At 45.6% G+C, this 27,308-nt stretch overlaps 1 protein-coding gene across 2 annotated transcripts; it reads left to right on the forward strand.

Moving 5' to 3' along the window:
* The first annotated feature begins 635 nt into the window (after window positions 1-635).
* Window positions 636-25,446, forward strand: cfap97 (cilia and flagella associated protein 97). Of its 2 annotated transcripts, none has more exons than XM_055632021.1 (4): window positions 636-1,645; window positions 6,012-6,217; window positions 20,255-20,396; window positions 24,149-25,446. In XM_055632021.1, the coding sequence occupies exons 1-4, from the start codon at window positions 703-705 to the stop codon at window positions 24,199-24,201; spliced, it is 1,344 nt and encodes a 447-aa protein (XP_055487996.1). In that variant the 5' UTR covers window positions 636-702; the 3' UTR covers window positions 24,202-25,446. The 2 variants fall into 2 exon arrangements, with proteins under 2 accessions (XP_055487996.1, XP_055487995.1); XM_055632020.1 differs by having other exon boundaries at window positions 637-1,645; window positions 5,958-6,217.
* Window positions 25,447-27,308: the final 1,862 nt, after the last annotated feature.

The following is a 27,308-nucleotide window of genomic DNA, read 5'->3' on the forward strand; positions in this document are numbered from 1 at the left end:
TTGGACTGCGCTCCAGTGGGGAGAGGGTCCATAGGGAGATAGAGAGGAGCTGTGCTCTAGTGGGGTCAGAGAGAGGAGATTAGAGGCGTCACTGAAAGCGATCGTGGGGAGTCTGGGGACCAAGGGAGCGGACGGGGGAGAGGAGAGAGGAGAGGTCAGGGTGGGGGGGTGTGAGGAGTGGGACAGGATCAGGATCAGGCGGTGACAGACCCGAGGGGTGGTGGCGGTCACAGGGGAGGGAAGGGGGGAAGGGGAGGGGAGGGGGGGAACACGGTGGGGAGGGGATTACAGGGTCGAGAGGGTTTAGGGTGAGCTACAGGTGGGGGAGACGGGGTGGTCAGAGGACAAGTGACGAGTCAGGAGGAGGAGGAGGTGAGGGCGCATAACCCGGGGGGGTCAGGCAGGTTGACGAGGAGGGAGACAGGCGGCGTGACGAGGGCTGGGGAGAGCCAGAGACGGAGTGACGAGAGAGTGGGGGAGACAGGAGGGGTGACGGGGGGGGTAGTTGGCAGAGGGGGAGAGGCGGGGTGACGGTGGGTCAGAGGAGGGGGGTGACGAGAGAGTGGGGGAGACAGGCGGTGGGAAAGATAGAGAGGGGGGGGGGGGGGTCAGAGACAAGTTGACAGGGGGTGGGGGTCAAATTGTGAGGCTTGTGGGTCAGCGGAGACTGAGCCCCCCGAGGGGGGGGGGAGATTAGCGTCCATGGACAGCGACGCCACCCTGGACGGGGAGGTGGATCACTCCTTCTTCGACAGCGACGGCGAGCGGCCCCCGAGAGCACCGGGGCCGGGACAGGGGCCGGAGAAAGACGCCGAGTATTCCCGGACGGTCAGCTCGACAGCCTGTTCCTCCTCCTCAGCCTCCCGTTCCTCCTGCTCCTCGCTGTCGTCGGGCAGGGAGTTAGTCCACTACCGCACCAAGAGCCCGGGCTATGCCAGCGACAGCAGCAGCAAGAGTAGGAGCAGCAGGAGTAGGAGCAGCAGCAGCTCTGGCCGCGACGAGGCCGGGGACCGGGCCGGTCGCAGCCGCAGCCGCAGCCCCAGCCCCCGGGCAGCGCCGGTCATCCGCTGGCTGCACAGCAGGACGGGCCAGACCCGGGCCGAGCAGCCGCTCTCCAACCCCGACTCCGACAGCTCCGCCTCGGCCCGCTCGTCCTCCGACAAGTGGCAGAGGACTCGGCTGTCGGCCAAGACGAGGACCGGCCGCAGCCACGACTTGTGCCGCCCCAAGAAGCGGCTGCCAGAGGCGGCGGTGGCGGTGGCGTTGGCGGCCGGCGCCAGGAAGCGGCACGAAGACGAGCAGAGCACGGTGACCGACGTGACTCCACTCTCCAGCCCGGCCCGCAGCCCCGTGCGGCCCGCCGACCACCAGAGCGAGGAGCCCAAACCCAAACCGCGTAGGAAAAGGAGCAGCAAGAAGCAGGAGAACGTCAGCCAGGCGATCTACAACAGCCTGGACCGCATGAGCGTCGATAAGGAAAAGGGCGAAGGCGTGCACAGAAGAGCACGAAAGCAGAAAAAACCGAGAGAAACGAAGTCTTGCAATCTCAACTCCAAGACAAGTTCTATGGAGTACAAGAGACCGGATCAAAGAATTGGCCAGAAAATCCTAAATGATGCTACTGACCTGAACCAGTTATTGAGAGGTGAATCTCTTTTTTTTGTCTTACTTTCATCTTTTTTTCCCCCTGTTCTGTGAGGTTTAGGTTTAGTAGTGTCACATCGGACAATGCAAAGCTTTGTTTTGTCGGCTATCAATGCAGATGTGTACATAATAATAATAATAGACTTTATTTCGGACTCGAGGTCCTGACATGGGACAACATTACATACAAATACATTACATATTAAAAACATCATAAAGTACATATAAAATCTTAGTATATCACTTATAAAAGCATAAATTATATATATAAAATAAAACACAATACATGACATTGTTTATGTTTGACAAGGGCACAATAATTACATTTTTAGTCATTTATCCTGCAGATGAATTTATACATATGATTTCTTTTTTTTTTTGGTTATTTTATTAGAAGTTAATACAGCACAAAACAGTACAGTGGAACCTAATTTTAGGTGCCAACTATGTAATACCGTAATCCATTCTATGTACAACCTCTAATTTTATGTTATGAGAAGGAAGTAAGCAAGACAAGAAAAAGAAAACAATAGAAAGAGGAGAAAGTGGAAAAATAGATGGTAGAGAGTAGAAAAACGTGAAGTGTGTATATAAAAAATAAAAAAGGAAGAGAGAAAGTGGAAAGTAGAAATAGAAGAGAAGGCCCCTTAAAAGAGAATTTTTCAAATCTGTATTCGGAGATGTAGATCTATCCGCGTCATGAACTGAAATCAGCAATCTTTACGGTACCGCTGCATCACATGATTCCAAAAAGTCGATGAAAGGAGACCAACTCCTTAAGAATTGGTCATATTTATCTATTAATCGGAGTCTCATACATATGATTTCTTAGGATAGCTTCTAAAGTGCTGACTCCTGCAGCCACAAGCATGTTACTAGTACTACACCATCTAGGTTTCTTTAGCAGTGTTCTCATGGAATCTATATATGACACCTTTAGTCTCTGCAAACTTGTCTTTCCATAGTTCGACCACAGGTGCGCAGTATAGAGTGGTGTGCAATGTGCTCTAAACAGCGACATCTTCACCACATCATAATAATGAGAGGAGTAGGGGAATCGAGGACTAGAGGACATCAGTTTAAGGGGGTGGGGGGTGATTGATGATAAGTTGGTTAATGTGGTGATCGCCGGTCGGTGCAGACTCGAAGGGTCTGTTTCCGCGCTGTATCTCTAAAGCAGTGGTTCCCAACGTGGGGCGTATGCCCTACAGGGGGGCAATTTGATTTATAAGGGGGGCAATTGAGCGCGACTGAGGTCTGGGTCCAAATTTTCGATTTTTATTTTTTTGGATTTTCCATCAGGTAAACATATGTAGTTTATGTTTCAGATGTTATTTTGAGTAAATCTTTTTTTTGGGTAAAAAAGGTCTTTATTGTGTAGTTATTACATAACCACCGCGCCATCGCTCTTCATGCACGTCGCACGAAGCGTGCGAGGTCATGGGAGAACCTTATTTATTGAATTGGATTTAGAAATGCGATTCAAAGAGCTTTTGCTAAGTTACCCTTATAATATTTATTTCCTCCGTTTTCTCTCAAGGGAAAGCAAGGGGGGGGGGGCATCAGGATTTTAGAGGTGATTAGGTGGGGCATGGCCAAAAAAAGGTTGTGAACCACTGCTCTAAAGTCTATTCACTGAGCCCAATTAACTTAGAAACCCACACACATGTCGAATGAAACCAGACCACCCTGCGGAAACCCACGCGGGTCACAGGGGAACGTGCAAACTCACACAGCCAACACCCGAGGTCAGCATCGAACCTGGGTGTGTTGTGAGGCAGAGCTCAACCAGCTGCACCCCAGTATTGCCCATGTAATTTATTTATAAATATAGTAACACATGGTCGCTATTACTCTTAGTTTTTTTTTTTGCTTTGGTGCAATTCATCCTGTAGAAGACAGACACAAAATGCTGGAATAACTCAGTGGGTCAGGCAGCATCTCTGGATAAAAGGAATAGATTCTCTTCTTGCGTGTGGCGTGCACAGCCTAAAGTTGTAGGTCAACTTGTTCTGTTTGATCTAATTGGTTGTGCACGTCAGGTTGATTGCATTGGTTGAAACAGGATGGACCGCATGAAGGTTGCAATCTCCCACCCCATAGGAATAGGTGACGTTTCGGGTTGAGACCTTCAGATTGGAGGATCAGCACCTCGTATTTCGCTTGGGCAGTTTACAACCCAGCGGTATGAACATTGATTTATCTACAAGTCACCCTCGCATCCATCCCCTCTCTCTCTCTCTCCGTCCCTCCACTGCCTGAGTCGTCGTACTAGCTTCACTGTCGTCTTGTTGAGTTTTACGGCCTGCATAACTCGTTAACTCCTAGCCCACAGCCAACAATGGACCATTGTGGGCTCCACTTGTCCTTGATCGTCGTTATCCTTTTGCATATCTTTCATTCATTTGTTCTGTATCACTGTCTATATCTCTTAGTTTCCCCCCCCCCCCCCAGTTCTCCAGTCCCCCCCCCCATATTTTGATAGCGATTTCCGTGCCTGCCAGTGGCTAAGCAACAGCCCCAAGCGCTGGTTCGGCCTAAAGCCAGTCTTCAGACCAAAAATGTTGTATAGCGCCATCATGCTGAACCTCTACACTGATACAACTGATCAAGGTTAGGAGTTTGTTTTGCTCTTTTAAAGACAAAACAAATCAATTGTTCTTATCGCTTTAGGACAAGATAATTTCTGAATTTAACCCTGATTGCACGTATATTTGTCTTTGTACATGTAAATTAAACTTGAAAGAAATCTTTTAATTACTTTGTCATTAAATGTGTTAATAGTATCGATGCCCTAAAGATGGGAATAAAGGTACACTTCAGTTGTGCGCTGTTATTTTATGGGTTTCTTAATTTAACATCTTATGTTCTTACTGTTGCAATCATCTCAGCTAATATGTGCTAACCAGTTAAAAGAGAATATGAATAAGATTAGTCTAATAGATGATGTTGAAATTTGTAAGATATTAAAAGTGTCCATGCTAAGTGGCCATTGTGTTAGACTAAAGAATCTGGAACTAAGGATATAGTCTCAGCACTCAGCAGTGGTAGAGTTGCTGCCTTACAGCACCAGAGACCTGGGTTCAATCCTGACTGTGGGTGCTGTCTGTGCGGGGTTTGTACCTTCTCGAGCAACATGCATGGGTTTTTCCCCCGGGACCTCCGGTTTCCTCCCACATTCCAAAGCCGTACAGGTTTGTAGGTTAGTTGGCTTGGTATAATTGTAAATTGTTCCTTGTGTTTGTAGGATAGTGCTAGTGTACAGGGATCATTGGCCGGCACGGTCTCGGTGGGCTGAAGGGCCTGTTTCAGTGCTCTATCTCTAAGCTAACATTTCTCAAGAGTGAAGTAACTATTTTAATTTCTCTGCAGCAGTTTTTGTCCCCTAATTTGAGGAAGAACATTCTTGCTATTAAAGGAGTGCAGCGTAGGTTTACAACGTTAATTCCCGGGATGGCGGGACTGTCTTATGCTGAGAGAATGGAGCGGCTGGGCTTGTACACTCTGGAGTTTAGAAGGATGAGAAGAGATCTTATTGAAACATATAAGATTGTTAAGGGTTTGGACAAGCTAGAGGCAGGAAACAAGTTCCTGATGTTGGGGGAGACCAGAACCAGGGGCCACAGTTTAAGAATAAGGGGTAAGCCATTTAGAACCGAGACGAAGAAACACTTTTTCTCACAGAGAGTTGTGAGTCTGTGGAATTCTTTGCCTCAGAGGGCGGTGGAGGCCGGTTCACTGGATACTTTCAAAGAGCTAGATAGGGCTCTTAAAGATGGCGGAGTCAGGGGATATGGGAAGAAGGCAGGAACGGGATACTCATTGGGGATGATCAGCCATGATCACATTCAACGGTGGTGCTGGCTCGAAGGGCCGGATGGCCTACTCCTGCACCTATTGTTTATTGTCTAAATAACTGGAGCATATTCGATGGATCGTGGACATTAGGGAGGAACATGGACCAGATAAAGAAAAAGGTGTGAATTAATTAAGTGACAGAGCAAGCTAGAAGGTCTTATGCCCAGCATTTTCTCCAGTTTCATCATCAGTTTTCTGCGATCAGATTCTAAAATTCTAATTCTGTTTAGTGGTGTGGTTTTGCATGCTAAATTTTGTCAGTCCATTAGAGTTTTGAAAAATAAATTAACTATGTGTCTACAAAATTATGTACTTGCTCCGTTACATTTCAGTTTAATTCCATCAAAAACCCACTTAGTTTTTGCATTTGATTGTTTTCACGTTTATGTAGGGCCATTCGCATTAAAGGTTTAAATGTATCATTTATAATGATGACAACATGATGTATCTTTCAGCAATGATGCATTTAGAGAGGAAAGAGCTGCGAAAAATAGTTTCTGATTTTCCAGAACAAAGGCAAAAGAAAAACTACACCTTCAGTAACGAGGAAGCTAAGCGGATCGATCGTGAAAATCAGAGACTGTTGCACGAACTAACCCGGAAAGCCACAAGGCCACCGGTCAAGCCAAAGAAAATATCAGCTGAGACGGTTCGCGTCTACCACAGCACTCTGAACAGACAGCGGGAGCAGGAGCGAATCGAAAGAGAAAACTTGGTGAGTTTGCTGCCTTGTTGGGAGGTAGCGAAGTTGGAATGATTGAAAACTGTCAGCGGCTTCACCAACTTCCCAGGTACAAGATAGAAATGGTTCCAACTGCCCAATATCCCCTTTCCCAGTTCGTTCCACCTATCACCTACCAGCCTCTATCACTCCCCATACTGAGTTTGAGTTTAGTTTATTGTCACGTGTACCGAGCTACAGTGAAAAGCTTTTGTTGCGTGCTAACCAGTCAGCAGAAAGACAATACATGATTTCATTCGAGCCATCTACAGTGTAGATACATGATTCGGGGAATAGCTTGAATAACGTTTAGGGCTAGATAAAGCCAGTAAGTCCTGTCGAAGATAGTCCAAGGGTTTCCAATGGGTTAATAATAATAATAAATTTTATTTATGGGCGCCTTTCAAGAGTCTCAAGGACACCTTACAAAAACTTAGCAGGTAGAGGAAAAACCATGTAAGGGGAATGAAATAAATAATAGAGACATGACTAGTACACAAAGTAAAGACAGAATTCAATACAAAACACAATAATAAGGCAATTAATGCACAGATGAAAAGGGAGGGGGACGTGGGGCTAAGGATAGGCAGAGGTGAAGAGTTGGGTCTTGAGGCGAGACTGGAAGATGGTGAGGGACACGGAATTGCGGATCAGTTGGGGGAGGGAGTTCCAGAGCCTGGGAGCTGCCCTGGAGAAGGCTCTGTCCTCTAAACTGCGGAGGTTGGACTTGTGGATGGAGAGGAGACAGCTGGGAAGAAACTGTCCCTCAATCTGGAGGTGTGCGTTTTCACACTTCTGTACCTTTTACCCGATGGGTAAAATGGGAGAAGGGGGAGTAATCAGTGTCCTTCATTATGCTGCTGGCCTTGCCAAGTCCCTGCCTCAACTACCTCCTCTGGCAGCTTGTTCCATACACCCACCACCCTTAACGAAAAAAAGCCGCCCCTCAGATTCCTATAAAATCTTTCCCCCCTTTACCTTAAACCTATGTCCTCTGGTTCTCGATTCCCTTCCTCTGGGCAAGAGACTCTGTGCATTCACTCGATCCATTCCTCTCATGATTTTATACACCACAAAGATTTGTTTTAGGTAGACCAAAATGCTGGAGAAACTCAGCGGGTGCGGCAGCATCTATGGAGCAAAGGAAATAGGCAACGTTTCGGCCCGAAACGTTGCCTATTTCCTTCGCTCCATAGATGCTGCCGCACCCGCTGAGTTTCTCCAGCATTTCTGTCTACCTTCGATTCTCCAGCATCTGCAGTTCCTTCTTAAACAAGATTTGTTTTAAATGATTATCTAATACTTAACAGTGGGTTATTCTGTTACTGTAATAAATGCTGCCTATAAAGCGTATATTAGAAGCTGTATTTCTACTGTATGACTAATCATACAAATATGTTTTGGAGTATTATCACCAAGGAAAACTCAGAAGCACTTGACACTTTATTAGCAGATGTTGTATCTTAATGCTCAATATCATTTCCGTGCAGGAGAGTGCTAATGGAATCAGTGCTAATAGCAATCATTATTACAGTAAGCATGGTGTGATGTAATATCAATAGCAATCTAGTGCCTACTGTCAACTCCTGCATTACCTTCAGCTGTGTGCTCTTACTCCAAAGTTGCATAGGAGCCCCCATCCAGCATTGAATTGTTCACTCTAGTGCCGGTGAGTGCTGGCATTGGCTGTGCTGCTGTGAGCAGTGTGGCCACAGTGAGTACTTTCGACTCCGCCTCCGCGCCAAACAGCGATCACCCCGTACACTAGCACTATCTTCCACACTTGGAACAATTAACACTTTCACCAAAGCCAAATAACCCACAGATCTGAACCCCTTTGGAATGTGGGATGAAAGCAGAGCACCCAGGAGAAAACCCACGTGGGTCGCACGGAGAATGTACAAACTCTGTACAGGTAGCGCCCGCAGTCAGGATTGAACGTGGGGATCGGGCGCTGTAAGGCAACAGCTCTACTGCTGCGCCACCGTGCCGCACTACCGTATGGGGGCTCCTATTCATCATGCATGCGTGGGAAGTGGGTATTTATAAAGTCTCTCCACAACCTCCGACATTCTAGAGAGCATAATCAAAGTCTATCCAACCTCTCCCTGTAGCTGAAACCTTCTAATCCAGGCAGTATTCTGATAAACATCCTCTGCAGCCTCTCCTAAGCCTCCACATTATTCCTATGATGGGGTGACCATAACTGCACACGATATTCCAAATGTGGCCAAACCAAAGCCCCTATAGTGCTGCTTCATGACTGCTTGAAGATAGATACAAAATGCTGGAGCAACTCAGCGGGTCAGGCAGCATCTCTGGAGAAAAGGAATAGGTGACTTTTCGGGTCGAGACAATCAGAACCTTTCTCCCAGGGATGAAAGGGAGAACACTAGTGGCCCAAGTTGTAAGGTGACAGGGGGAAAGTGTAATGGAGATATGCGGGGCAAGTTTTTTTACACAAAGAGCAGTGGGGGTTTAGAACACACTGCCACGGATGGTTGCGGGAGGCAGATACGATAGTTGCATTTAACAGCCTTACATAGACATAGAAACATAGAAATTAGGTGCAGGAGTAGGCCATTCGGCCCTTCGAGCCTGCACTGCCATTCAATATGATCATGGCTGATCATCCAATTCAGTATCCCGTACCTGCCTTCTCTCCATACCCTCTGAGCCGCTTAGCCACAAGGGCCACATCTAACTCCCTCTTAAATATAGCCAATGAACTGGCCTCGACTACCCTCTGTGGCAGAGAGTTCCAGAGATTCACCACTCTTTGTGTGAAAAAAGTTCTTCTCATCTCGGTTTTAAAGGATTTCCCCCTTATCCTTAAACTGTGACCCCTTGTCCTGGACTTCCCCAACATCGGGAACAATCTTCCTTTTAGATAGGTAAATGGAAGTGCAGGGAATAAATGGATATGGATCTGAAGAAGGGTCTCGACCCAAACCGTCACCCATTCCTTCTCTGCAGAGATGCTGCCTGTCTTGCTGAGTTACCCCAGCATTTTATGTCTACCTTCGATTTAGAGGGCGGTGGAGGCCGGTTCTCTTGATACTTTCAAGAGAGAGCTTGATAGGGCTCTTAGAGATAGCGGAGTCAGGGGATGTGGGGAGAAGGCAGGAACGGGGTACTGATTGTGGATGATTAGTAATGATCTCATTGAATGGCGGTGCTGGCTTGAAGGGCTGAATGACCTACTCCTACACCTATTGTCTATTGTCTAAACCAACATCTGCAGTTCTCTCCTACACAAAGGGATATGGATCATGTACAGGCAAATGACATCAGTTTAATTTGGTATCATATTCGGCACAGACTATGGGTCGAAGGGCTTGTTCCTGTGCTGTACTGTTCTATCTCTGCGTTGAGCCGCTCCCACGCTAGTCCCGATCCACCTTGAGCTTCCCTTGGAGCAAAGACACTAGAGGAATATCCTCTAGTATCTTTGCCTTGCAGGCAAGCTGTGTGGTGATTCACTGCTGACACAGCTCCAGCAGAGGGCAGTCATACACGCTGATGCTCCCAGCACAGATTTCTGGCCCGGCAGCTGTTCGCACCACTCCTTCTGAGAAACCTTTTTTTTAAAAAAAAAGTATAAACGACAACAAACCAATTAACATTCAGACTGGTGGACCGAATTGTTGGTGGGGCTGCACTTGGAGTATTGTGTTCAGTTTGGGTCAGCCTTCTGGAGAAAAGATGTTATTAAGCAGGAAAAAGTGCAGAATGTTGTCAGGACTCGATGGTGCATGAGCTGCAGGGAGAGGTTGCGCAGGCTAGGACTTTACTTCTTGGAGCGCAGGAGGTTGAGGAGTGATCATGGTGCATAAAATCATGAGGGGAATAGATGGGGTAAATTCACAGTCTTTTACCCAGAGTAGAGGAATCACGAACTGGGGGACACGGGTTGAAGGGGAAAGATATAAGAGGAATCTGAGGGGCAACATGTTTCACTCAGTGTGTAAGGCTATATGGAACGAGCATCTTATGTAGGCGTATAAGTTAATGAGGAGAATAGGTCCAGTGAATGTACAGAATCTTTTTGCCAGGATAGGGGCATCTACAACCATTGGTTTAAACTGAGAGGGGAAAGATTTATCAGGAAAATTGGGTTCAGTGGGATCTGTTGGGTCCCATGTTCATACGGTCCCCCAATGCAATATTCCACCTCTCCACCAATTCCAATATAGGTGGCCAGTGCGGGGGAGGGGGCTTTCTGGAGTGCTAGTATGGGTGTTGTGGGCCGAAGGAACTGGTTTTCAGAGGGTTAGTATGGACATTATGGGCCGAATGGATTACTGGGCTGGGAGCTCAGTCACTCAGGTGGGCTGGCAGCTCAGTCACTCAGGCCTGGTAGGCTGGCAGCTCAGTCACTCGGGCCTGGTGGGCTGGCAGCTCAGTCACTCAGGCCTGGTAGGCTGGCAGCTCAGTCACTCAGGCCTGGTGGGCTGGCAGCTCAGTCATGGCTATTCCTTGAAATTCCATTTCAAGCAGAGTGCAGACCACCAAATTCAATTTCATAGCATTTCAAGCAGAGTGCAGGCCACCAAACTCAATTTGATAGCACTTCCAAGCAGAGTGCAGGCCACCAAACTCAATTTGATAGCATTTCAAGCACAGTGCAGGCCACCAAACTCAATTTGAAAGCATTTCAAGCAGAGTTTAGTTGCGTATGTGACAAATAAAACACAATTGACTATGTTGAGAGCAGACATAGATGAATTTGGGGAAGATTTCTACCAACAATCCTTTTATTAGATGGCAAAAAAGGGGAAGGATTTTAACAAGGCATTGGTCCACAGCGATAATGAGATCATCAAATCTATTGACATTTTTCTTCTCAACAAGAGGTTAATTGGCCTATTCTGGTCACAAAAGAACTACCCGATGTAAATCCTACTTTCCAGAATGTGATCAGTGGCCATGCAGGCTGTGATTCTTTAAGTGCACAATGTTGCTTATAACACTGAATTTTTTATCAGATTGATGCGGTTAATTGGCACAGCCATAACGATCACGATTAGATTAGATTCCTTTATTGTCATTTAGACCTTTCGGTCTGAACAAAATTATGTTGCCTGCAGTCATACACAGAACCAATAAAAACAAAACATACAATAAACACAAATTAAACATCCACAGTGAGTTCACCAAGCACATCCTCACTGTGATGGAGGCAAAGTCTTAGTCTCCGTCTCTTCCCTCCTTGTTCTCCCTCTGCGCTGAGGCGATCGATCCAGGCTGGAGATGCCGCCCTCCAGTCCAGCGGACCTCCGTGGTGATGTCGCCGCCGCCGAAAGCCGGAACGCCGTCTCTGCTCCGAGACAGCCCGCCACAGCACCAGCTCCGGGCAGCTGCCCCAGCTCCAGGCCGCTGCCCCAGCTCCGGGTCCCGCAGTCTCCGCTCCGGGCCGCTGCTCCAGCTCCGGGTCCTGCAGTCTCCGCTCCAGGCCGCCGCCCCAGCTCCGGGTCCCGCTGCCCCGCTCCAGGCCCCTGCCCCATCTCCGGGTCCCCAGGCTCTGGGCAGCCGCTCCAGCTCCGGGTCCCGCAGTCTCCGCTCCGGGCCGCTGCCCCAGCTCCGGGTCCTGCAGTCTCCGCTCCAGGCCGCCGCCCCAGCTCCGGGTCCTGCAGTCTCAGCTCCGAGCCCCGCTGCATCAGCTCCAGGCCGATTAGGGTTTGAGGGTTTTAAACTGAGTCAAGTATACAAACCAAGTGCTCTTTGGTGCAGTAGATTTCTGTTTTTCAGAACGCTGCTCTTACTCGAATATTGTTATTGGAATTTGGTCCTCCTTTTTGAAAAGTCTTTTTGGAAAAGGTCCTTTTTTTTACTTTAATATCCTTTAATGTTCTATCTATTTGGGGCGGCATGGTGGCGCATCGGGGGAGTTGTTGCCTCACAGTGCCAGAGACCTGGGTTCGATCCTGACTGCGGATGTTGCCTGTACGGAGTTTGTGCGGTTTCCCCGTGACCTGCGTGGGGTTTTCTCCGGGTGCTCCGGTTTCCTCCCACACTCCAAAGACCTACATGTTTGCAGGCTAATTGGCTTTTAAAAAAAATATGTAATTTGTCCTGAGTGTGGGGTTGTTCATGTTAAATTCTGTCGTGTATGGTGTTCTTTTTATTCGTATGGCTGTATGGTAACTCAAATCTCACTGTACCAATTGGTGCATGAGACAATAAATGTAACTTGAACTTGATCTCATTGAAACATATAAGATTGTGGATCTCATTGAAACATATGAAACATATAAGATTGTTAAGGGCTTGGACACGCTAGAGGCAGGAAACGTGTTCCCAATGTTGGGGGAGTCCAGAACCTGGGGCCACAGTTTAAGAATAAGGAGTAAGCCATTTAGAACGGAGACGAGGAAACACTTTTTCTCACAGAGAGTGGTGAATCTGTGGAATTCTCTGCCTCAGAGGGCGGTGGAGGTAGGTTCTCTGGATGCTTTCAAGAGAGAGTTAGATAGGGCTCTTACTAATAGCGGAGTCAGAGGACATGGGGAGAAGGCAGGAGTGGGGTACTGATTGGGGATGATCAGCCATGATCACATTGAATGGCGGTGCTGGCTCGAAGGGCCAAATAGCCTTCTCCTGCACCTATTGTCTATTAACTAGGTAGTGCTAGTGTATGGGGATGTTTCGGGTCGGGACTCTTCTTCACTGCTAAACTAATTGCATTTGTTTACCCAGCACAAAAATGGTTGTAGCGATAATGGAGGTTTACTTCCACGAAACAGATAGGATGGCCTAAACTATTTATGGACAATATTTAACTTTGACCTGATATTTGCATTGTGTGCTGATTCAGTTTGGAGATACAGCGCGGAAACAGGCCCTTATGCCCAGCACATCCGTGCGGACCGGTGATCCCCCCCCCGTACGCTACTACTATCTTATACACTAGAGACCATTTGCAATCTTTACCAAAGCCAATTAACCTACAAACCTGTAGTTCTTTGGAGTGTGGGCGGAAACCGGAGCACCCAGGGAAAAGCTTCTCTGTCACGGGGAGAAGGTACAAACCACGTACAGACAGCACCCGCAGTCAGGATCGAACCCGGGTCTCTGGGGCCATAAGGAAGCAACTCTACCGCTGCACCACCATGAACGCCATGTACTGATTTAAGAAGTTATTTAGAAATCTTAAATCCAATACATTTATAATAAAGTGATATTTCCCAACATTGTTGTACATTTAAAGATTTGTATTGTATTCTGTAATGCTGTGGGCAGTACAAGGGTTATATTGGCACCTGTTACTCTGAAGGATGATATGACCTTGGTCAGATTTTCTGTACTGTGGGAGTTGACTTGAATGGACCATGTGACTTCCGACCTTTATAGACGTAGCTGACGACAGGATCATATGATTCTTTATTCCAGGCATACACGTACATCCTTTCTCATTGGTCTGGCAGCATGCTATTCGGAGATAAGAAACAGAGTAGGCCAATCAGCCCCTTGAGCATGTGTAGGAAGGAACTGCAGTTAGACACACAAAGCTGGAGTAACACAGCGGGCCAGGCAGCATCTCTGGAGAGAAGGAATGGGTGACGTTTTGGGTCGAGACCCTTCTTTCAGACTAATTGGGGAAAGAAAAACGAGAGATATAGACGATGGTGTAGATATTTTTAAGGTGTTGATTGATAGATTTTTGATTAGTACGGGTGTCGGGGGTTATGGGGTGAAGGCAGGAAAATGGGGTTGAGAGGGAAAGGTACATCAGCCATGATTGGATGGCGGACTAGACTTGATGGGCCGAACACCCTAATTCTGCTCCTTGAACTTCTGAACGTGAATTTTACATAGAACTAAAGACAGATTGCTGGAGTAACTCACCCAGACTGGTAGCATCTCTGGAGTACATGGATAGGTAACGTTTAGGATTAGGACCCTTCTTCAGACTGATTGTGGTGGGGTAAAAGCACTACTGTCCAGCACCACAATTAATCTGAAGAAGGGTCCTGACCCGAAACGTCACCTCCCCATGTTCTCCCGAGATGCTGCCTGACCTGCTGCATTACTCCACCATCTGCAGTTCCTTGTTTCTCTACAATTCAGCATAGCCCTTGTGTTTTTCAGCTAAGCCACATTTCTTTCCACCTGACTAAATACAGTTTTAATAGTTCCATTCATCTCTAGAAAATAAAATAATTGTTCTGCAAACTGGTATTCAATGCCAAATTAAATACTCTATAACGTGTAATGACTAAAGGGCCTGTCCCACGGGCATGCGACTCCATGCGGCAAGCCCGACCTAAAGGGCCGGTCCCACCAGCATGCGCCTGCATGCGGCAAGCGCGACCTGACGTGGTCGTTTGAGCCGTAAGGCCTCGCGGGGCCGGTCCCACTTCGATCACTAGAGCCGTATGGAGCTGTGCGGAGCTGGTCCGGACATCGCGCGGGGCTCCGAAAAACTGACCGTGTTTAAAAATTCCACGCGGCAACGGCCTGCCGGCCCGCAGCTGCCTCGACACCGTGTCACTCACTCGACCTCCGCGCGACTCCCGCTTCTGTTTGGTCGCGCTTGCCGCATGCCGTACGGCTCAAGCGACCACGTTAGGTCGCGCTTGCGGCTTGCAGGCGCATGCTGGTCGGACCGGCCCTTTAGGTCGCGCTTGCCTCATGCAGGTCGCATGCTCGTGGGACAGGCCCTTAACACTCAAATGATGATTCCAGGAATGGGGATATGTGTTATGCTGAAAAGGAATTTAGAGTAGAAAAATAATTTAATTCTGGAGATGCTACTTTGGCGGCAACAAAGCACCTTGTAACTTGGAGAAAGCAGTGATGCAGAGAGAGAAAAGACCATTTAAACTTTAGAGATGCAGCATGGAAACAGGCCCTTCAGCCCACCGAGTCCATGCTGACCCCTTACACTGGCACTATTCTGCGCACTAGGGACAATTTAACATATTTTTAACGAAGCCAGTTAACCTACAAACCTCTATGTCTTTGGAGTGTGGGAGGAAAGCATGGCACCCAGAGAGAGCCCACGTGGTCACAGGGAGAATGTAAAAACTCTATGCAAACACTCTGTAATCAGGATCGGTCTCTGGCGCTGTAAGGCAGCAACTCTACCGCTGTGCCTCTTTGAGGCTGTCTTACAATTCATGGAAGGAAAGTTCTCATTGAAACTTTTAAAGTTTTAATCCCTTTGACAAGTGCTCAGAAGTTTTGTTGCTACTTTGGACCCTGTTCTAAGATTAGTGAAATAGAATACGAGGCGGCCATTCCATGTTAAACCACATGAAATGGATAATGTCATGATAATGTAATCAGGGCTGTTGCTTAAAATAAAGTTGAATGTGACGTTCAATCAGGGAACATCTGATGGAATCAGGACGACAGCATCCATTCAAATCTCCCACCCCCACCGCTGTGAGGAGATGACTGAACAAACTAGTTTAGTTTAGAGATACAGTGCCCTTCGGCCCACCGAGTCTAGCGATCACCCCATACACTAACCTGCATACACTAGGGACAATTTTATAACTTATCAAAGCTAATTAACCTACCAAGCTGTAAGTCTTTGGGATGTGAGAGAAAACCTAGCAAGCCAGCAGTGGTGACGTGAGGCAGGCTCCTGCTGTTCATCTTGTTTCATGCACGACCACTTACTTATTTATCTCAGATGGTTCACCTGACCTCTCATCCACCTTGATAGCTGCTGTTTTGTTTCATGGTTTCCATTCTATCAAATCATTTTCCATGGCCATGGCTTTGCTAAAATTAGTTTAGTTTATTGCAATGTGTACCAAGATACATTGAAAAGCTTTTGTTGCATGCTAACCAGCCAGCGGAAAGACAGTACATGAACACAATCAAGCCATTCACAGTGTACAGAAACATGATAAGGGAATCTGAAATGAAGGGTCTCGACCCGAAAAGTCACCCATTCCTTCTCTCCCGAGATGCTGCCTGTCCCGCTGAGTTACTCCAGCATTTTGTGTCTACCATGATAAGGGAGTAACGTTTAGTGCAAGGTGAAGCCAGTAAAGTCTGATCAAAGATGGTCTGGAGGGTCCCCGATAAGGTAGATAGTAGTTCAGGACTGCTCTCTGGTTGCGATAGGATGGTTTATTTGCTGGGAAGAAACTGTCCCTGAATCTGGAGGTGTGCATTTTCACACTTCGGTACCTCTTGCCCGATGGGAGAGGGGAGAAGAGGAAGTGGCCATTGTGCGACTGGTCCTTGATTACGCTGCTGGCCTTGCCGAGGCAGCGTGAGGTATAAATTGAGTCAATGGAATGGAGGTTGGTTTGTGTGGGCTGCGTCCACAATTTGCTGCGATTTCTTGCGGTCTTGGATGAAGTTGGTCCCAAACCAAGCTGTGACACATCCTGATAAAATGCTTTCTGTGGCGCATCTGTAGAAGTTGTTGAGAGTTGTAGGAGACTTGTTGACAAAACCACATTTCATTATTTAATTAATTCGTTTCATGGTGCTGTCTAGCACGACTATAATTTGGGAAAATGATGTTTGCTTGTATTCCATTTATCTGTGGCTGGTTTATTATTTCCCACTAATAATTTGTCCTCATTTATTCGCAAGAGATAACGGGCTTGCTGGGCATGTTTAAAATGCCATCTTGTCAATTAGGGATGATTTACACATAGTGCTGCAGGTCTTCTGCGTAAGTAAGATCCTCTGAGGTTGTAAATTAAGAAAGAGTTCGGATAAGTGACAGTAAGTTCACCATTCCGCAATCACTCGGTTTGCCATTCAAAGTTAATTTTTTCCACACAGCTATGTTCCATGAACATGTCTCTAGGGAAGTACATCGTATTTTTAGTATGTCCTAAGGTTTCATGTTCGGGAATGCAAAAACTGCACGCCTAAGCTATTTTGGGCAGCAGTTCTTCCTTTGGCTTGTGCTTAGCTAGATATTTCCGTTCGACGCCAAAAAATCTGGCAGCCGTCATGAATGCTTGTGACGAACAGATTCTGCCATTTTTAACTCTTGGTGCTGCATATACTTTAGAATCAAAAATGTGTCATAGAGTCATGCAGTGGTGCAAACAATCCCAACTTGCCCACACCGCCCAACATGTCCCATCTGCCCACATCTGACCCATATCCCTCTAAACCTGTCTTATCCATGTACCTGTCTAAACGCTGCAATAGTCCATACCACATCCTTTTTGTACTTATTGTTTTTGCTTTTATGTGCGTGCGTGCACACACACACACACACACGCGCACACAGTCACACACACACACACACACACGCGCACACAGTCACGCACACACACAGTCACGCACACACACAGTCTCACGCACACACACGCGCGCACACACAGTCACGCACACACACAGTCTCACACACACACACACACACACACACACACACACACACACACACACACACAGTCACGCACCGAGACACAGAACCCAGACACAGGCACGCAAATACACACACACACACACAGTCACGCACCAACACACACACACAGTCACGCACACACAGTCTCACACACACACACAGTCACGCACACACACAGTCTCACGCACACACACGCATACACACACTCACGCACACACACACACACAGTCACGCACACACACAGACGCACTCACGCACACCACACACACACACACACACAGTCTCACACACACACACACACACGCACACACACAGACGCACACACACACACACACAGTCACACAGTCACACAGTGATACAGTGTGGAAACAGGCCCATTGGTCCAACTTGCTCACACCGGCTATCATGTCCCAGGATCGAACCCGGGTCCCGGCGCTGCGTTCGCTGTGAGACAGCAACTCTACCGCTGTGCCACCGTGACTCTACATACTGTCGCAGTATACTACTCGCTGTGAGACAGCAACTCTACCGCTGTGCCACCGTGACTCTACATACTGTCACAGTATACTACTACTATACACTTGTACTGCATCTGAGATGCTTATCTAAGATGTATCTTAGTGCTTATGTATAGTGATACTTGTATACTGAACTGTATACAAAAATGTATTTCACTGTACCCACGGTACATGTGATACATAAAGCAGCATTGGGATGTGGTAGTGACATTTAAGAGGCTTTTAAATCGGCATGTGGATATGCAGGGAATGGATGGGTGTGAATCACATGCAGGCAGATGAGATTAGTATCATATTCAGCACAGTCATTGTGGGCCGAATGGTCTCTTCTGTTGTACTTTTATACGCTCTAAGTTCTATGAAATATGCAACAGGTCAGGCAACACTAATGTTTCAAATCATTGACCTCTTATTTGAGACAACAATGAAATATTAACTCTGTGATGCCTCCGTAGGTGTGACCAAGCTGGCTAAGTGCATCCTGCATTGCCCGTGTTTATTTCGGAATTTCAACCATACTTATTTGGCTGTGACGACCGCTAAGAAAATCTAACACTGTTATGTATTGTCCAGAACAATAACAATAGTCAATAGGCAATGGGTGCACGAATAGGCCATTCGGCCCTTCGAGCCAGCACCACCATTCGTTGTGATCATGGCTAACCACAATAGAGTGGATAGGCCTGGATGGAGTGAATGTGGAGAGGATGTTTCCACGAGTGGCAGAGTCTAGGACCAGAGGTCCCAGACAGAGGAACTCAACAGTAAAACTAGTACAACGACGAGGGTGGGGGAGGGACAGAGAGAGAGAGAGGATGCAAGGGTTTCTTGAAGTTAGAGAAATCAATATTCATACCGCTGCCCAAGCGAAATATGAGATACTGTTCTCCAATTTACTTTTGGCCTCACTCTGACAATGGAGGAGGCCTAGGTGACAAAGGTCCTCCCTATATATCTGCAGATCCTTCCCACACATTGCTAAATGATTGCACGACACAACAATTAATTGGTATTTTTTGAGTATTCTGGGGTTTTTTTTCAGTTTCCTTGTAGCTTATTCAAAGCACTTGCATTCAGCTGAGCTCTTTGGATGTGGAGATGATGTTTCCACTAGTGGAAGAGTCCAGGGCCACAGGTCACAGCCTCAGAATTAAATGACGTTCCTTTAGGAAGGAGATGAGGAGGAATTTCTTAAGTCAGAGGGTGGTGAATCTGTGGAATTAATGTGGAGGCCAAGTCACTGGATATTTTTAAGGTAGGGATAGATTATTGATTAGTACGGGTGTCAGGGGCAGGACAATGGGGTTAGGAGGGAACGATAGATCAGCCATGATTGAATGGCGGAGTAGACTTGATGGGTCGAATGGTGTTATTCTGCTACTATAACTTACGAATTTATGAACTTATAAGTAAAGAATACTGTTACTCACATGCAAGATCTTCAATTATTTCAACTTTTGGGCATCCAAATCATCGTAACTAAGGTATAATTAATGCAATTCCTAGCCCAAAAAAAAAATCACATTTCTGTGTAATGTGATATGGGTAAATCTTTAATTTGAGAGTGGTGAATCTGTGGAATTCATTGCCACAGAAGGCAGTGAAGGCCGTAATGGATATTTTTAAGGCAGAGATTGATAGATTCTTGATTAAATACGTGTGTTAGTGAAACTGAGAGAAGGGATGAGAATGGGGTTGAGAGGGAGAGGTAGATCAGCCATGATTGAATGGCGAAGTAGACTTGATGGGCCGAATGGCCTAAATCTGCTCCGAAAAAAACTTGACATTTATTGTTCATATTTTTATATGCTGCCACCGCCAGACATAAAAACAGTTTTTATCCACGAGTAGTTGCTCTACTCAACAGCTAAAATTCTGTAGCCTCCCTTTGATCTGGTATTTTGTTGGTTCACATGCTTGATCAACGGTGTTTTTATCATAAATGTTTTATTATTAATGTTTAGTGTTTTCTGAGTCATTCGTAACTGTCACTATGTCATGTTGTTACTTGTGGGCGGAGCACCAAGGCAAATTTCTTGTATGTGAATACTTGGCCAAGTAACTTACTTACTTTATTAAATATTGTCTTTTTGTTTATTATGTTCATTATTCCAGTTGTCTACTGACGTGAAATGAGAACATTTTGATTGATGTTAGTTCCTTTTCTGAAAACCGCAGGCTTTTCTGAAGAGATTGGAGGCAGTGAAACCGACAGTAGGACTAAAACGCTCTACTCAGTTGTATGATTATCAGCGGCAGATGGCTTTCATGGAGTCCTATTCTCAACACAGCAGACCTTCAACACGAGGGAGCATGTCAAGTTAGTATATTGGCACCATTTGTTGTGTGTGTGTGTGTGTGTGTGTATATATAATCAGCCCACCAGAATGAGATGATTTCATGTTCGTAAGTGTTAGGGCCAGAATTAAGCCATTATGCCCATCAAGTCTACTCCGCCATTCTATCATGGCTGATCTACCTCTCCCTCTCAACCCCATTCTCCTGCCTTCTCTCAATTACACCTCACACCCGTACTTAATCATGAATCTATCTATCTCTCCCTTAAAAATATCCATTACAGCCTTCACTGCCTTCTGTGGCAATGAATTCCACAGATTCACCACTCTAAGATTACCATTACCATAACACTTACCATATCACATTACACAGAAATGTGATTTTTTTTTTTTGGCTAGGAATTGCATTCATTATACCTTAGTTTGGATGCCCAAAAGTTGAAATAATGGAAGGTCTTGCATGTGAGTAACAGTATTCCACACAGTCACCACTCTCAGACTAAATAAATCTCTTTCCTAAAGGACCGTTCTTTAATTCTGAGGCTATGACTGGTTCTAGGCTCTTCCACTAATGGAAACATCGTCTCCACATCCACTCTATCCAGGCCTTTTATTGTTCGGAAGTTTCAATGAGTTCCACCTTCATCTTTCATCTTTCTAAACTCCAGTGAGTCGAGGCCCAGTGGCGTCAAATGCTCATCATATGTTAACCCATTTATTCCTGGGATCAACTGCAGCGGCACTGACTTCCTTTCATCCATTGTTTTGGAACCCCTTTCACTTGAACACCCAGTTTTCTAATGATTCTAATAAGGGCCTGTCCCGCTTGGCGATTTTTTTCGGCAACTGCCGGCATAATTGACTGACATATGAGGTCAGCGAAAAATTTGGGGCGTGATGACGTATGACGCGCAGTTTTTTCAAGTGTGGCAACATTTTTTTGTCGACACTGATGTGACGCCGGCAGTCGCAGAAAAAAATCGCCAAGTGGGACAGGCCCTCTAGGGTTTGGTTTGAGAGTTTTGTGCAAATATATTTCTTATCTACCTGCCTTTTGTAATTCGTATTACCTGCTTTATGCCAGTTCATGGTTCCTGACATTTCTTCCAGTAACCATGGCATGAACTTTATACTTGTGGTCTAATATATGTGCAATTTTTAGCTTTATGTTATCTCCTCCCTCTCTAGTTACACATGGCATAAATTCTTGAATGCATGAAATTCTTCTTGAACCCATTCCAAAGATCTGCCGTTAGCAGATTTGCCCGTTTTACATTCTTCGCCTTGCGTATGGCGTGCATAGCCCAGTTGTAGGACAACTTGTTCTATTTGATTGTGCACGCCAGGTTGGTTGCATTCGTCGAAACAGGGCAGACCACGTGAAGGTTGCAATCTCCCACCCCAGTGTAACCTTTCATCACATGGAAGACTCTTTCAACTAAGTTTGGTCTCCTTATAGTGATATTTGTCTTTCCAGCTCTGCATTGATTATGACACTATGATACGATAGAACCATATCTATCCCAGGAGGGAAATTGATCTGCCAACAGTCATAAAAACATAAAATACATGAAACATGAAACAATCACTATTGGATAAACATTCAGGCACCTTTAGACTGTGAAGTAATTTAGGCAGTATACTAAATCTACAATAGCTTGCCTCCTTAATGTAGTGAGGATACAATGTACACTTAATGGTACACACATGCACATATAATACTCCAGCAACAGAAATAGATAAGCTTTCAGACTCAAGCTAATTTGCTTATCCCAATCTACACTAAAAAGTATTAACTTCCTCTCTCTGATTTTGATGCATGTCTTTTTAATCTTCCTCCATTCAGAATCAGAATCATTTGAATACTTTGAATGGGCAATCGATTGAATGAGCCTAAACTCAATTTTCACAATAGTCTTCAATTTCTTATTATATTTTAATTCTCTCCTTTAACTTTTCCTTGTCTTTATTCAGATGATTTCATATTTAATGACTGAAGATGCTTACTCTTGCTCTCCCATGTTTTCCAGTTTCCCCTAAGGGCCATGTGACTGGATATATTTGGTTTCTAATCTTATCCTGCTTGTGGTTATCCCTCTGATGGTTCAATGCTTTCCTTATTATCATGTGTACCTAGGTACAGTGAAATACTTTGATTACATGCAACTCAGCAAGACTATCCTCGTCCCCCAGTTAGTAGAGAATGTACAGATCAGCCCACTCTGAGTCCATATGCAAGAGGTGCCATTTCCCAGTCCCAGCTGCAGTGGGCCACGAAAAGATGTTGCAGCCATCGCCTCCATTCCGGTTGTCCTGCGAACCGCGGTCCCTCTCCTCGCCTGGCCCTCTTTAGCCCTCGTTTCCCACGGGCACCCTGCAGGATGAATTAGTGAATGGAGTTCTTGCACTTCATTTTGTACATTTATGTTATGAAAATATCATATATTTAGGCTACATCCCGAGTTGTAGTATTTTAGCCACAAGTGTCTATTTCTGTCTGGCATCATTACACATTCTTTAATATTCCCTTTACTTGCAGTGCCAGTTAGTCTGCTGTCTTCCCAGTTAATATATTTGTTTAGTTTAGTTTAGAGATACAGTGTGGGAACAGGTCCTTTGGCTCACAGAGTTCACACTGACCAGCAACCCCCCTAGGGACAATTTACAGAAGCTAATTAACGTGCAAACCCACACATCTTTGGATCGTGAAGGTTTACAAGGTTAATTCCCGGGATGGCGGGACTGTCATATGCTGAGAGAATGGAGCAGCTGGGCTTGGAAACTATGGAGTTTAGAAGGATGAGAGGAAATCTCATTGAAACATATAAGATTATTAAGGGCTTGGACACACTAGAGGCAGGAAACATGTTCCCGATGTTGGGGGAGTCCAGAACCAGGGGCCACAGTTTAAGAATAAGGGGTAAGCCATTTAGAACGGAGACGATGAAACACTTTTTCTCACCGAGAGTGGTGAGTCTGTGGAACTCTCTGCCTCAAAGGGTGGTGGGGGCAGGTTCTCTGGATGCTTTAAAGAGAGAACTAGATAGGGCTCTTAAAAATAGCAGTCAGGGGATATGGGGAGAAGGCAGGAACGGGGTACTGATTGTGGATGATCAGCCACAAGGGCCAAATGGCCTGCTCCTGCACCTATTGTCTATTGTCCATTGTGAAAGGAAACCCAAGCTGAAAGGCCTGTTTTCCTACTGCTTGACTCTGACCAAGCATTGTTATTGCACAAGTGGGTGTTTGTGGCACCCCATCTGATTGCAAGATAAGACAGGCAATATGATAAATGACTCCAGTCAGACTGTATTCATCCAGTAATTGTCTTTGCATTTGTACTCCCAGCAGCTTTATTGTTCTGCTGGCGGCTCTCCAATCTCGAACCGAAACAAGTATAAAAGAATATGAGAGGAGTAGACGCAACAGTGTATTTTGCCCAGAGTAGGGGAATCAAGGACCAGAGGACATGGGTTTGCAGTGAGGGGTGAAAGATTTAATAAGAATCTTAAATCTTGAGCTCGCAGCAGAGGTAGTTGAGGCAGGTGCTATCGCAACTCTTAAGAAACATTTAGACAGGCACATGGATAGGGCAGGTTTAGAAGGATATGGGCCAAACACTAGTATAGATGGGACATGTTGGGCAAGTTGGGCCGAAGGTCCTGTTTCCACGCTGTGAGACTCTGTGACTCTAATAAAGTATATCAAAGCAATACGACTTTCATTATATTTTAGTAATGTTCAATTATCTTCACATCTATCCTCATCATTTTAGGGCTGAGTTCAAGATCATCGGTCCACAAGAATGTTCATCTGGTGTCTAATTGAAGTGTCTGAGATTCAGTTGAGCTGCTCATCTGTTGTGCGTAGCCTTGGGAAATATTGAACAGGACTTAACTCATTGCTACTATTGAACTGACTGTGTATTCTGTGGCTGCTGTATGTTTGAGACCATTCTTAAACTGTAATTTAAACAAAAGGCTTTGACTTTATCTTTGTTCTACTGGGTGTATATGAAATGTGTGCTTTATATATTTGCCGTATTTCTCAACTTTGTAAAGTGATTGATTTTGAACCTTTTTTTTAAATTGAACATTAATCTGGATTATTTAGTCTTTTTCTAATAAAGTGTGAAATTTACAGTTCTTTGAAAATATTACAGTACGGCATTGTGTAATGTGTACATGAAAAGAAATTAAGTTGATCTTAAGACTGGACTGAAAATGCAGTAAAGTGTAATTGCATTGTTCATTTTGCGTTGGAACAGATAATAAATTTTATATTCTATAAATGACAGCAAGAAGGTGTGTTTTAACCTGACAATTTAATGGTTAAAGTGAGTATTGTCCTTGATACTGAGCTGGTGATTCTCTTGATAGAACAGTCTGTTAGGGGGAATATATCTTTGCCAAACTCTCGCACTGACCTCACAGGCAAGGTGCTGCTCTGCCAACAATCAGATCAACACCAGTGTGTGAAGAGAGAGTACAGTCCAAAACTAACGGGTTGCTTAAGGTAATCTGACTCGTCATTAATTCTTCAACTGAGGGAACTTCCAGTGAAATCGTGCAAATGCTTGTATCCAAAATAATTCACTTGATGAGATTCTTCACACGTGCACTAGTTAAAATGTAGCAATGGTTGGGATTTTCCAGAATTGCCTGTTTCCATCTGCTTTGTCATCTGCTTTAACCCTGTGGAGACTTCATCCAAAAAATATTCACATCTCTGTTGGTGCTACGTTAGTAATTGTGCGTAATTGTAACCGGTACAGTATCACGATAGGGCAAGACCGATGAAGCGATGGAAGTTAAGGTGGAGATGAAAGGGGAAATTCCTATCAAGCAACAGACTGCATTTCTTCCATACCAAGAGATGTTGGAAGATATTGCAAGGGTCAATGTAAAGATGACAATCACTTGTCGGGCTTGTCCAGACTTTATCCATTCCTCCAAAAGAAACTAATGATATAGAGAGCAGAGAACCTATAATTGAAGTTTTTTAATGTATAATTTTCACTTATATGTACTATCCAATAAAGGCAATAAAATATAATAGTGATATATGAAAATATTCTTTGGAGAATTAACTTTTTTTAATTCAGTATTTTACCCAGTGAAATAAGGGACCATGACAAGTGGGATTTTTCTTGGGATATTGTTTTAATATTGTGATGTTTCTTGCAAAGGGTAGTGAATCAGATAATGGATATTTTTTTGATGCAGAGATACATAGATTCTTAATTAGTACGGGTGTCAGGGGTTATGGGGTGAAGGCAGGAAATGGGTTAAGAGGGATAGGATCAGCCATGATTGAATGGCGGAGTAGACTACATGGGCCGAATGGCCTAATTCTGCTCCCAGAGCTTATGAACTAAAGCCATGATGTTATGGGGGTATAAGTGATGGAATATTTCCTCTTATTCTAAACACACGGATGCATCTATTTTTAATCTGCCTTTAAATTTTGTTACCAATCTGGTAACTCTGCATTTCCCCCAATCTTTACCTTGAGGCCTATGTCTGTGAACTGAAGACCATACTCCAGATTTGCTCTAACTTCTTAGCCCCCTGCGGCCATGGCTGACCATGGGTGTCTCCAGGGTGCTATTCCCTCTATGGAGGACGCCTGTGCGTGACTTTGTTTAACGTGGGGAGACTGGTGCACAGACAGCCACCCCACGATCCTTGACAGATCTGGGTCAGGGTCCAGTGGCATGGAGTCCAAGATGACCGGAGACCCTTTTCTGCTGCAGCCTTCATCCGCCTTCCCAGCCGTTGTGACGCTCCACTAAAGTCAGCCATCGTCCTCCGCCTGTTCCACCGTTGAGGTCTCGGTTGGATTGCTCTTTGTCAGAGACCTCCCCCTCGACCTTACCGCCATGGGTGGCCCTACCAGGAGCATAGCTCCAGACGGCATCGCTCTCAGGATCTCAGGTCCACACAAGCTTCTCCACCACGACATGGTGACAATCCACAGAGAAGCATGCCCTAACTAAGGCTCAGTAAATTGATGGCTTGTGTGGCTATACTGTAACTCCATCTGCAAGTTTGCAGATGACGCCGCAGTGGTGGGCTGGATCATGGACAATGACAAGGGGGCAGGAGATGGAGACTAAGGTAAACTTGGCAACGTGGTGTCAGGACAAATAATCTCACTCTCAATGTTAGCAAGACAAAGGAGCTAGTTATCACTTTCAGGAAGCACCGATGGTGCGGAAGTGGAAATGGTTGAGAGCTTCAAGTTCTTTGGCATTAATATTACCAATGATCTGTGGTGGACTGACCACATTGATACGACTACCAAGAAGGCTCACCAATGCCTCTGCTTCAGACTGAAGACATTTGGCTTGTCTCCAATGACCCTTATAGACTTCTACTAATGCACTCCAGAAAGCATTCTGACGGGTTGCATCATTAGCTTGCATTGGGAAAAGTTCTGCCCCAGACCACAAGAAATTGCAGAGAGATGTAGATGCAGCCCAGTTCACCACACAGAGCAGACTTCCCACCATTGACTCCATCTATACCACACTGTCTTGGAAAAGCAGCCAACATCCGTTATTCCACCACGGTCATTCCCCCTGCTCCCTGCTCCCATTCAGCAGAAGGTACAGAAGCTTGAAAGCGCGCACCACCAGACTCAGGAACAGCTTCTTCCTCTCTGTTATCAGGCTTCTGAACGGTCCTTCCATAAGCTAGGGTACTGTCCAATTCACCTCTACCCCATTGCGGACATTGTCTTTGTCTCTGGAACGGATGCATTACAATGCTGAGGACTATATTCTGCACTCTGTATCTTCACCTTTGCTCTATCGGACGAACCTGATTTGATTCTGTACATGGAGAGTATTTTCTGATTCGATTGGAGTCAACAATAATCCTAAACCTAAAACAAATGAATGCTTCCCAACTTGATTTCTAACTGCTTTGTAA

The sequence above is a fragment of the Leucoraja erinacea genome, chromosome 3 (genome assembly GCF_028641065.1).
Source record: "Leucoraja erinacea ecotype New England chromosome 3, Leri_hhj_1, whole genome shotgun sequence".
NCBI classification, from domain to species: Eukaryota; Metazoa; Chordata; class Chondrichthyes; order Rajiformes; family Rajidae; genus Leucoraja; species Leucoraja erinaceus.

Excerpts from the sequence above, each read along its gene's own strand:
- cfap97 (XM_055632020.1), top strand. The coding sequence starts at position 703 with ATGGACAGCGACGCCACCCTGGACGGGGAGGTGGATCACTCCTTCTTC. Across the intron at positions 6,218-20,254 it reads GAATCGAAAGAGAAAACTTG|GCTTTTCTGAAGAGATTGGA; the intron begins GTGAGTTTGCTG and ends TGAAAACCGCAG. Across the intron at positions 20,397-24,148 it reads AACACGAGGGAGCATGTCAA|GGCTGAGTTCAAGATCATCG; the intron begins GTTAGTATATTG and ends TCATCATTTTAG.